Below are 12,407 nucleotides of genomic sequence, written 5' to 3'. Positions count from 1 at the left end.
GCAGGAAAGATATTTAGAGTCTTAAAGAGAAGATCAGATCTCACACAGTTTCATCCGTGTTGCTTTATAGGTGATTGGTAGTAATTTTGACTTCGGCTGTCAGCAGCTTAATGATGAGCTATATTGTAATATTTCCCCCGCCAGCTTGGTGAGCTGCCCCAGATCAAGCAGAAGGGCTGCTGCCCTCCTGCAATCAAGTGGGGATCCCCTCCTTGCTCGTTGCCCCTAAAGGGTGACTTTTGACCCTTTCTAGGGTTCCTCAGTGGGATGAAATCGGATGCTGAAGATTTAATTTAATTTAATTTATTAATATTTCTATACCGCCCTTCTCCCTGAGGACTCAGGGCGGTGTACAGGGCAAGAATAAAACACAGAAATGTACAAAAATTAAAAGATAATTAAATACATGCCCGATTAAGATACAATTAATACATAGTAAAAACCCAATAAAAATGATAAAAAACCCCACCAACCCCCCTCATGCCAGGCCGGCTTGCTCGAACAAGTATGTTTTCAGATCGCGGCGAAAGGAGCGCAGATCGGGCGCCGTCCGGAGCTCAACCGGTAACTGGTTCCATAGCTCCGGGGCGCCCACAGAGAAGGATCTCCCCCTGGGGGCCACAAGATAGAGTTCGCTTCCATGCATCCACAGGCACCGATGGCAAACTGAAAGTCCCCTCCATCCCTCTTTTTGTGTGGGAAAGGATTAGGGATTTTTGTTACTGCGGGATTATTGCAGACTATGGGTAGGCCTGTAATTTTCTGCCCTCCTTTTCAGCATTTGAAGTCAACTAAAGCCATAATCTTTAAGGTTATAGAGTGTAAAACCAGTAGCAGCATAAAGGTACTGATAATTTCTACTAAGGAATGTTTGACAAATCTTAAATTTATGGTTTTTTCCCCAGTCTATACTTGTGTCCTGTCTGATACTTTCATACAATCACTAGCACCCTGAGAGAAAAGACCACAATTGTAATTTTCAGTACTCACAACAAAGGGGCTAGGTATATTAATCACTGAGACTGAAAATTGGAATGATAAATACTAAACAAATTATTCTTGAACCTATAAATGTCATTTTTTTAACTTTTAACATTAAGCCAAAGAGCTGTAGTGATTAAACTGTTAGACTAGAAGCATCTAGTTCAAGCTCATAGAAGCTCATGGTAACTTTGGGCCAATCTCCTCTCTCAGCCAAATATACCTTGCAGGATTGTTGGAAAAGTTGGAAGAGGGAATACTCTACGCCAGCAATGGGGAAAAAGTCACGATATGCCATGCGATGTCATGTGACATCGCGAGTTTGACATGCCTGCTCTACACCCTGCCTTGAGTTCCTGTACAAAAGTTAGAATATAAATTCAATAAATACGTTTATTTAAAGAAACAGTTCCTGTTTCATCGTATCTTATTCATCTGGAAAAAAGCTTCACTGAACCTACTGCTGGGACTTATTTCTAAGTAATCAAGCAAAACAGGTTCCAGGGCCTGGAAAATAGGTGCACATTTTCTGGGATCCAGCCAAAGTATCAGCTTGTCATTCACATGTCCCGTCATTCCATTTTGTAAACTACAGGTAATGAAGAAGGAAAGAAGTATGTTGAAAAAATAGCAGCAAAACACAAAGAAGTTCTTGATTCTGTCGGTGAATTGTGTAGCTCCTTGACAGAACTTGAAGACAAGCTTGGGGTAATGTTTTCTTCCTATAGAATGAATGTGTGTGTGTGTGTGTGTGTGTGTGTGTGTGTGTATACTGCTCAAAAAATAAAGGGAACAGAAAATAAGACATCCTACTATTAAATATAGTACATTGTGTTTTTTAAGTGTTCCCTTTATTTTTTTGAGCAGTATTTATATATAGGATGCTGAGCTTGTCGATCAAAAGGTCGGCAGTTTGGTGGGTCAAATCCTGAGTGCCGCATAACAGAGTGAGCGCCTGTTACTTGTCCCAGCTTCTGCCAACCTAGCAGTTCGAAAGCACATAAAAATGCAAGTAGAAAAATAGGAACCACTACGGTGGGAAGTTAACAGCGTTCCGTGCGCCTTTGGCGTCTAGTCATGCCGGCCACATGACCACGGAGACGTCCTCAGACAAGCGCTGGCTCTTTGGCTTTGAAACGGAGATGACCACCGGCCTAGCATGCATGGGAACCTTTACCATTTTTTGAGCAGTGTATATAATTTTACAGCAGAATCTATTAACTTTGTATGCCATTAAAATATGCTCTGGAGATGCAGGGCAGAGATTTAAGGCCAGTGAGTAAGTGAGCCAGCTAGTGAGTAATAAAGACATAAACACTCAGGGCATGCAGAGAGGGTACTTCCAGGGGCTACTTCCAAGACAATAGCTGAGGATCCTTTGGTGTCAGTGGATTTCTGAACACGTGACACAAGATTCTATCCATCCATTGGATTGTAATCTGAAGAGTCTAGAAGTCAGAAGTGAGTTTAAAAATGAAATTCAAGTACTGAGCCATTATGGCGCCTGTTTTCACTTGGGGTGGGGCATGTCTGAATAAGATTTCAGGGAAATCTACTTTTCTATCACAGCATCCTCTAGGTCTTCCAGTATATCCCTCCTGCCATCATCAATGGAGTACATTTAGAGCAAAAACCCATTTGAATTTATTGCTCAAACTAAAGAACCACAGTTACCCAGGGTCCCTAGCTCCATTACTCAAGGTTTATAAGGCTAAGGTTACGACAATGCTCTTGTATGGAACAGAAATTTGGGATCTTTACTCAACCACAGTTTTAGAACAAACACAGTCCCAGCATTTGAGATGTATTTTGGTTGTAGATCCAAGAACATCTGCTGCAGCAGTTAGAGCTGAATTGGGAATTCATACAATTCAGGCATTATCTAAAATTAGAGCTTATAACTACTGGTGCAAAGTTAATGAAATGGAGACTGATAGACTCCCCAAATTATGCCTACTAGAGCAAATAAAACTACAATCACAAATCTCCTGGATCACCAGACTAACAAACTTTGTAAGAAGCTGTGGCCTTCCTGTTTCTTGCGTAACAGGAGAACAATCTAAAAAAAGAGTTGCCCAAAGAATTAAGGATATAGAAGCACAAACTGATATAGCTATCCTTAGTAAGGTGGGTAACTTGAAATGGCTGAGTAAATACAAATGTACTTTTCAAGTGGACAGTTATTTGAAGTTACAACTCCCAAAACATCTTAGGGAGATATTTACGAGAGTGAGATTCGAACAGCTTGACACAATGGTCAGATATGGGAGATTTCATGCTATACCGTACAATGAGCGTCTCTGCATTTGCGGAGCGGCAGAGGTAGAGGACCTGGCTCACATCCTATTTGACTGTTGCCTGTATAAGAAGGTGAGAGACAGGTATCTTGGTCTATATACCAAACGAATGACCCATTGGGATCCCCACATCAAAATAACTTACCTTATGTCCGGCCAGAACTTGAAAATAACATTTAACGTAGCACAGTATTTAAACAAAATGATCCGGTTGAGATCTGCATATGTGGGGCTGATTGGGGTAGATTGCAAGGGCGACTCCGCGATATAATGTTATCATATTTTATCTATATCTTAAATTATTGTACATTATTACAATTCCATTTTAGATTGTATTTTATTACTATTTCATCTTAAATTGTATTTTATTTAAATTCCATTTTAAATTGTATTTTATCAAATTCCATTTTGGATTGCTTTTATCAAGTTTTGGTGACGGTTTGTTGCTGGAACTTTGCACTTTGATATGACCCAAGGGCTAATCAATAAAGTTGTTGTTAGTAGATCCCAATGGCCCACAATTTACCTAGCATGAGGGAGGAGGGCTTGGGGGCAGATTAACATATTCACTCCTTCAATAGCAACCCTTCTTTTAAGAAAGCATACTGCTGTGCACGGCTACTGCTGTTTTTATCAAATGTTGGGTTACAGGGTTTCTTTAAGGTTTTGCTGTTTCCTGTTTCTGTGGGACTTTATAGTGATATGAGCCACCTGGAAGGACAGCTGTGACGTAACTGTAAACATGACAAACACACGGTATCATGAACAAATACAAAGATTATATTGGGTTGCTTTATGTGAATCTGAATCCCAGATCTCCTGCTGCAAAAGCTTGCATTTCCTTGCTTGCACTGATAAAGCGTCAAAGCCCCTGCTGTGCAAAATTATTCATACTTAGGTTCTACTTCTTGGCTTTGTTTCACAGGAAGATTCATTAAAGGGGAAACCACCAAATTCTAATAAATTTGACGATGAGCTAAGAACAGAACAAGACAGTCAGAAGCTGAAGACAGATAAAGAGGATACAAAAGAAAAAGTATATGAGCTGAAGAAACAGGTTTGTACTTTTTTCCCAAGTCAATGTAGTGTAAATCAAACTAAGGGCTGATATTAGATAATTAATTCAAGCATGAAAATTCTTAAAAGAAAAATCTCTTGCCTGGAAAATATATAATTAGGGAAGCATCTCCCACACTGAATCATTTGCTTTCTTATCAGCTAAAATGAATCCATTTATGTCATAAACTTGTGTACTTTTTAGAAGGCTTTTTAACATTATCTGAAAGCCCATTTATAACTAAGACAGAAAGCACTGTTATTTCATTCAGCATGGAAAAGGTAACATTAAGAAAGATAAATGGTGTTACTTTCCAGAGAGGGAAAAGTCAGGTTAATCTTTTTCAGCAAATCCAACATAGTCTTGTGGAACCATCAAGACTAATTAAAGATTAATATATTTATTATATATACCATCTCGTGATTCATGAAGGCTAGATTTGTCTGAGGAGTATTATATTTGTGTATATAATGTTGGGAAGTAGGACAGGAGATGAAGAAATACATAAGAAAAGGTGGAAGGCAGTGGTCACTTCTGGACAACCAAAATGTTTGTCTTTCAGTCCTGGGAATTCAAAGTTGATACTGTACATGCTGTCCTGTACATTTGGATCTGGGCATTCATAGAACTTGCTGTCAGACTGTCAGACAATCATTTCTTGCCCTTTCTGGCCAGTGAATAATAGAAGGGAAGGGGAAGGGGAAGGGGAAGGGGAAGGGAAGGGAAGGGAAGGGAAGGGAAGGGAAGAGAAGAGAAGAGAAGAGAAGAGAAGAGAAGAGAAGAGAAGAGAAGAGAAGAGAAGAGAAGAGAAGAGAAGAGAAGAGAAGAGAAGAGAAGAGAAGAGAAGAGATTCCTATCTGCATTTCACGAGCACCAAACTGCATGTGTAGCTGGAAACCCCAGTCTCCATAAGAATTGCACTGGGAGGCTGGTTGACAAAGAATAGTTCTACATTCCAGTCTCCTACATCATCACTTACCAAGTCCTTCCTCCAACATTCAAACAATTGGTGTAGGACGTATACTCACAAACTATAATCTACACATCCAATTAAATCAAGTAGCAGCCACCAAAACTCATACTTTAATTGTTCATAGCAAAAATACTCTTATCTCCAATACTGTTTAAAAAGGACAGTACCACCCCATCCAAAATAAGGCCCTCAAGAAAATTCAAGAACAAGGTGTGAGTTATGGGTGGTTTAAGGAAGCCCAGCAAATATATTAGTTTTTTCCCTCCATAATAGCTATTATAAAATGTAACTTAAACTGGCAGTAGATAAAGGTATCCTGCTTACTTAGAAAATAATGCTACAGGCATTTCTTTATGCACACAAAAATTTATCCTGTGAAAGCCTGGGATTTGGACAATACACCATATTTTGTCATATACTTGGTTACTAAAATTATTAATGTTTCTGGAGTGGGGCAAAAATTCTTAAACATGCAATGTTTAGGCATTGGTGCTGCCTCTTGCCTCTGGTTTTAGAACCAGGGTGAGCAGAAGGTATATTAAGATGTCCTTATAGATCTCTGAGTAGGGGAAATCACAGTTTAAACAGGAAAATGTTCCTCAGGTAAAAGTTTGTGGTGTTAAATTTAAAGGAAAGGAAACCAACTATTTTGGATTATTGATGAATAGCTGGATTTGCATAACTTCCTGGGAGCAACAAATATCAAACATAGGAGTAAAAGAGCTGTGCCTGATTGTAAAAAAAATGTAGTTAGGTTAGCATCCTGTGTCCTACACTAGCCAAGCAGGTGCGTCAAGAAATAAAATATCTTTTCCACCCTGAATATCTGCAGAAACTGAGCTCCATAATACACCATGAATACAGATGTCCCATTCATTATTAAGGCAAATAGCTAGCTATAAAATTATCCTCCATGATAATAACATTCAAACTAGAGGCCATCTCAATAAATGTCTTTTCAGAATCTGTTATAAATGCGGATCATTGGGGGACACAAAGCTATGGGAGAAACAGAATGTTTTCCTTCTCAATATAATGTTTGTGTTAACGCAGTGCAACCAGAAACTGGAGATGTTACTTCAGTATTACTTTTCTCTGTTCGTGGCAATCTTTAGTCTGACATTTACATAATTAGCTTAATCAATTAAAAAGCATAGTAAATACTTTTTTTTTCAGGGATGCCAGCTTAGAAACGATTGCAATAAAAATACATTTCTGAAAAATGGGGTGGTGGGGGGAAATCCCCTTAATTTGCATGTTTGCTCAAAACGATATCCACTCTCCTTTTCAAAGATTATTTTAAATTGGACTAAATGGCCCTTCTGACAGAGAACTAGACAGATCTTTAAAATTTAATATACCAAAGAAAGATGTGAAAAAAGGCTAGCCAAAATAAGCTTTATAGACATCATTTAAAGTCTCTTTTGCATCTGCCCTTCCCTTTCTCCTCCCCTTGCCTTCCCCTTCCTTTCTATTCCTTTGCCCACCCTTCCCTTCCCCCCAACCTCTTTTTTTCTTTTTTTCTTTTTTGGCTTTTAAGGAAGAGAAGGACTTGGCTGAGACATCAGTGATCTGCCCAGCTGTTGAGGATTGCATTTCACAGGACACAGAGCTGCCTTCTGCTGCCAAGGAGGACAGCTTTCACAATGAGCTGCTGGCGGAAGATGCACTCTCTGGAGACGAATACGAGTGTATATCTCCCGATGATATTTCATTGCCTCCACTTTCCGAGACCCCAGAATCCAACCTCCTGCATTCGGAAACAGAACTAGATGAACCACATAGCAGTAGCTCCCGTAGTGTGCATGTCAGCTCTTACACTCTGCAAATGCCAATAAGTGCTGGCAGCAGAAGAATGGGAGATGATCCCGATCCCTTAACCTCTCTTGCTTCTGCTGATGTGCCTGGCCACAGAAAGGAGTACATATCAGAGCAGCTAGGAAGTTTTTCTTCTTCCACCCTAGACAGCCATTCCAAGTGCAAGATAGAATCTCCATTTGCTCACAGTTCTCCAGAAATGGCTGCCACTCCCCCTGTTTCCTCGACGACGTCCAAGACCAAGGCTGTCTACTGCATGAGGAGTGAAGTGCATGAGACCCATTTGCAATGTCACGAGGCTCCCAGAAGCATGAGAGAAGCACAGAGCAAATTGCATGACAGAAATAACTTTACTAAAAACCAGGCTAGGCTGCATGCTTCATCCAATGCATTTTCAGATCTCTTTCAATCAGACTCCACAGGAAACTGTCAGAGGCAGATGGCTGCCGGAGAAGGGATTAAAAGCATATCTGAAAAGAACAGCAAGGTCAGCTTCTCTGGACAGGCACCTAGCTTCTCCAAGCTTCTGTCTAATGTAACTGTCATGGAAGGTGCTCCGGTGACTTTGGAAGTAGAAGTGACAGGATTCCCAGAACCTACATTGACCTGGTGGGTAGCTTACAATGAAAAAACCTAAATATAAATAGGGTGATCCAGCAAAAACTAATCTGAAAATCAGATAGTCTCACTAGCATTCACATCACATTTCCACATAATTCCATTCCCACTGAGTTTACACAATATTAGCACTTACTGTCAGGTTCCAGATTCAAAATAATTCATGCACATTCAGTCTATATGTTTTAAGTAGTATCTGAAGATGAATGACATTAAACCATTTCTATCTAGCAATAACACATTCCAGTTATTAAACATTACAACTCCTTTTTATAAGAATTGAAGTATTAGAAAATCCCTCTGTGTTTGAAGATCAGCTTTATTGTAGCTCCAGAAACTGAATAGAGGAGAAATATCATACTCTATGTTGGATTCAGTTTACCTCATGTCTAGCAACTCATCCACATTGAAACTGGACCTGTAAGCCCATAGATGTAAGTCCCTAGTTTGTGAAGTTTGCCGCAGAATGCCTACGTATATAAGACTCATATTTATACTTTAGTAGGATTCATAATACCGAGACAATTGGCTTCAGTATTTAATCTGTTTGCTTTGAAAATGGCAGTCCAAAAGTCCTTTTGTTTCTGCAGATACTTTCCATATAAAGGTGAGAGAATCAACAGGTATAATTGGCCAACTAAATGAGAGTAAGACAAGATTTATAATATTGAAGGATAATGAAAACAAGCTTTCCTGGGAGTATTTATCAGAGAATGTGTGTGTGTGTGTGTGTGTGTGTGTGTGTATGGTTTCAAATGCACAGAAAAGTTGGTGCTAAATCCCAGAGTTGGCAAACAGTAATTAAATTGCATTTATCTTTTGTGTGTAATTATTTTACATTCAAAGAGAGAGAGAGAGAGAGAGAGAGAGAGAGAGAGAGAGAGAGAGAGAGAGAGAGAGAGAGTAATGTAATGTAGTGGGTCCGACGCAAGGAAGAGACGCCAGCCGGAGTACGTGTTCAGCTCTTTATTGTGGGGGGTGCGTACTGGAGAACAAGGGCTACCTGGCCTCCTTATATACCTGGCCCGGTAGGCAGCCAGCCAATGGGGTTGGCCCTAGGTTTCCCGCTGAAACTAGCTTTCCCGCCAAAACCGTCCAGGCCAACACCCCCTAGTGGCTGTTGCTATGCAGATGCCTGCACCGGGTACATAACAGAGAGAGAGAGAGATCTTTATGTATTAAGCCTAATGGAGAACTTAGTACATTCATGACAGAATGGAAGTGAATAGAGAGGGAGTTAGCTCAATAAGTTCCAGATTGATTCTAAATTCATCTCATATTTGTGGTTACTTCCCTTCACCTTTCTAGTGTTGTCTCTTTTTTATTATCATTTTTGACTTTTTCAATCATAATATTCTATCGTATCTAATAGTGCTAAATATAGAAAGAAAGCAGAATTTGAAAGAGAAAACCCTTTTCTTCATGAGTATGCATAACAAATCTGAAAGCAACTAACACACTTGATAAAATTTGCTAATAATTAAAAGGCATTTTTTTTAAAAAAATCAGTCACTAGAGCTTGCCTGAATCACTAATTCAATTCTTAAGAGTTGTTTCTTTTGTTCTTTCTTTTTAAAAGTGGAATTTTCTATGTGAACTTTAGGAAATTGTTTTAAATGAGAGTTGCTAAGAGTAAAAAGACTACCAGATAGACTATTGTGATATAACTGGCTCTACTGTTCAAAAATTTGCTTATTATACTCCATAAGATACCACCTTGTCTTGCAAAGGCCAAATGATGGTTAAAAATCAATGTGTAATTTTTTTTTCATTTCATCAGTAGTGGAAAGAGAAACACATATGTGAAGTGACTAAAATTCATTACAGTTAAGCAATTTGGGCATAGAGGTTTTCTGATTTACTTAACCAAAGTGAAGAGGTCACCTAATTGTTCTTTGTGTGACCCTGAAGCCCTTCGTGTTAGTGCCCAGGAGAAGGCCCTTTCAGTCTCCCCCCCCCAGTGCTTCAATACTGGAAGCTTTTGTATTCTCCATAGCAAGTGCCAAAGTCATCTAGGAGCTTTGGGATTGCATCAGAGTTCTTAGACAGTATGTCCCGGAGGAGGTGAGCTAGCAGTATTGTTCACCCTCTTATTCTAGTATTTGCTAGCCTAAGCTCTTTTCCTTCAAAAGATCCCACATTGAGGCACATCATGGGGACATTGCTCTGTTTTACTAACAGATACAAACTTAATAAAAATTTCTAGCAGGGTTTTTGCCTGTATCGAAAATGTATGAATTTAAGACCCATTTTCTCCTCACTTACAACAATAAATCAACAATGATAGCAGTTAATTTCTGTATAAATGTTTTTTTGCACACAGTATTTCAGCCTCTAGCCTAGTCATACTGCAGTCAGATAAAGTCTTAAGAGAAGATCCATTTCTAAAGAATATTTCAGTTTTTAGGGTGTTATTTTGTTTCCTGCTACTAGTACCTTTCTTCTTCTTTTTTTAACCACAAATCTTCTTTCTTTTAAATATGATGTGGTAGGAAGCTACAATTGTAAATAGTTTCTACTGTTAACCTACTTTCATATTCCGTAAGAGTTTGCCTGACATCGCAAATTATCATTGCTTCAACCAACATTCATGTTAACCTGACTTGAAACCTGACTCTCTACTCCAGGTACAAGAAGGGCCAGAGAGTGATGGGAGATGAGCACATAAAGCTCTTACACCGGGATACACAATATACATTGTTCATTGAGAAGGTGTATGATTCAGATGCTGGACTGTATGTGGTTCGGGCTAAAAATTCTAGTGGCACAGTGTCCTCCAGTGCCATCCTCCGGGTAAAAGGTAACTGGCCATCTATAAAAAGAGTAGACTGGATAACCCTTTGCGCTTTCTACTTGATTGCATCACTTGCCCACTGGTTGTTCACTTAGCACAGCAAACTGACTTCACCGGACTTTAACACTCACCAAAGGAGACAACAGTAAACAACCATATTTTGATGCACCTCACCTCACCTTTGACACTCTTTCTTATCACTCACGCTGAATGGAGTGCTTTTGATATTCCTGTCACAGGCATACTAAAGGAAGTTATCCTTTAATCTACAGTACCATGGTATAACGCAAAGAGATATGTACGCATGGGGGGGGGAATGTTCTTTATTAAATAGATAATGAAGGTGATTGTATGAATATAATTATACCTCTAAAGGTTATGAGAAAATATGTCACGGGGCTATGATTGATCTGTGCAACACGATATGCTTGCTTCATTCTATATACAACTTACAAATATATTGTTTTGATGCTACTTTATGAAAAAGCAATATAGAGAGAGAATTTTTTTGAACATTTTATACACACACATGTACAATATTGATCAGATAGATATATCTTTTCAGAAAGATTATCTTTGCCTTGGTGAACCTTACGTACATCAATTCTATATAGAAGGTCACTATTAAAGCTGAAAAACCAGTAGCTTAAAGCCACTAACAGTACAAACCTATGTATGAACATTTAGTCTATGTTTAATACAACTTACTTCCAGTTAGGATTGCAATCACAATACTTATTCTTTTAAAAATTTAGAAACATCAAACAATTTAACGTGAGAAAGATGAGAAGTATTTCTTGAAATGAGTGAAAAATTTAAAGAAAATGTAATAGGCACAAGGCAAACAATGGAAATAATTTTAAATTATTAAAATAATGAAAAATTGACAACATATTGAAATTAACAGTAAAACATACATTAGAGACTAAACTACTTTTTTATTTTAAATGTGATAAAAAAGCAGCACTGTACTTTTTCACTCCATTGGATGTAGCAAATTTGATTCTTCAACATGAGTTTTGACAAAGGGAAGAAAAGAAGCAGTGGTCTTTAAGGAGTGATTTGTCTTATAAATTCTTACTGTATTCAAATGACAAATATTCATAATGAATTCTTGCCATTATTAAAAAAAATAGACATATATTGCATCTCTGTCATTTAAAGCCTGGTTGACAACAATGTATATTTTAATTGGAAATTGACTTTGCTATAACAATTGTTCTACAAAATATGTGTAAGAAAGAAGGTACAGTCATCTTTTGGAAGAAATTTGCAAATGGAAAGAAAGCTTGCAGTATGCATTAGAACAGGGCCCCCCAATCTTCAGAGGACTGGCACCGGTCCGTGACATGCCAGAAACCAGTCCATGCAAACAAGAAAAGCCCCATCCGCAAGATGCAGGCAGCACATGAAATCATGCCCCTTAGGGTATGTGGAAAACTCTCCATGAAATGGGTCCCTGGTGCCCAAAAGGTTAGGGGCCTCTGCATTAGAAGATTATATACCAGTGGTGGTGAACCTGTGGCACGCGTGCCAGAGGTGGCACTCAGAGCCCTCTCTGTTGGCAGACGCACCACAGCCACCAGCAGCAGGTCCATCAATCCACCACCATTGCCCAGAGCAGGAGGCCTGCCCAGCACAAAGAAGGCGAAGCAGCTAACTAGCAAGCTCGAGCAGAGGTAGTAGAGCAGAGGTCACCAACCATTGTCAATTGATGGACTGGAAGAAAAGGGAGGGGGAAGCATTTTACATGCATGCATGCGTGCACAGGGCTGCGAGCAGACACACGCTGCAAATGGGGTGGAGTTAGTGCCTGCATGATACTCACTAGCTCTACCCCATTCTTGCATGGTGCAGCGTCTTGTATTT

General features: G+C 39.2%; 1 protein-coding gene across 1 annotated transcript in view; it reads left to right on the top strand.

Moving 5' to 3' along the window:
* The window catches only part of CCDC141 (coiled-coil domain containing 141), a gene marked incomplete at both ends in the record, with an annotated part of 138,669 nt that overhangs the window by 105,657 nt on the left and 20,605 nt on the right, over positions 1 to 12,407 (top strand). The window contains 4 exons of the mRNA XM_083379839.1: positions 1,577 to 1,689; positions 4,204 to 4,335; positions 6,849 to 7,735; positions 10,372 to 10,544. Of these exons, the coding sequence (XP_083235965.1) occupies positions 1,577 to 1,689; positions 4,204 to 4,335; positions 6,849 to 7,735; positions 10,372 to 10,544 (1,305 nt within the window). The remainder of the gene's footprint in view (positions 1 to 1,576; positions 1,690 to 4,203; positions 4,336 to 6,848; positions 7,736 to 10,371; positions 10,545 to 12,407) is intronic.

This window comes from Vipera ursinii (genome assembly GCF_947247035.1).
Source record: "Vipera ursinii genome assembly, chromosome: 1".
Lineage (NCBI taxonomy): Eukaryota > Metazoa > Chordata > Lepidosauria > Squamata > Viperidae > Vipera > Vipera ursinii.
This window is presented reverse-complemented; position numbering and strand designations above follow the sequence as displayed.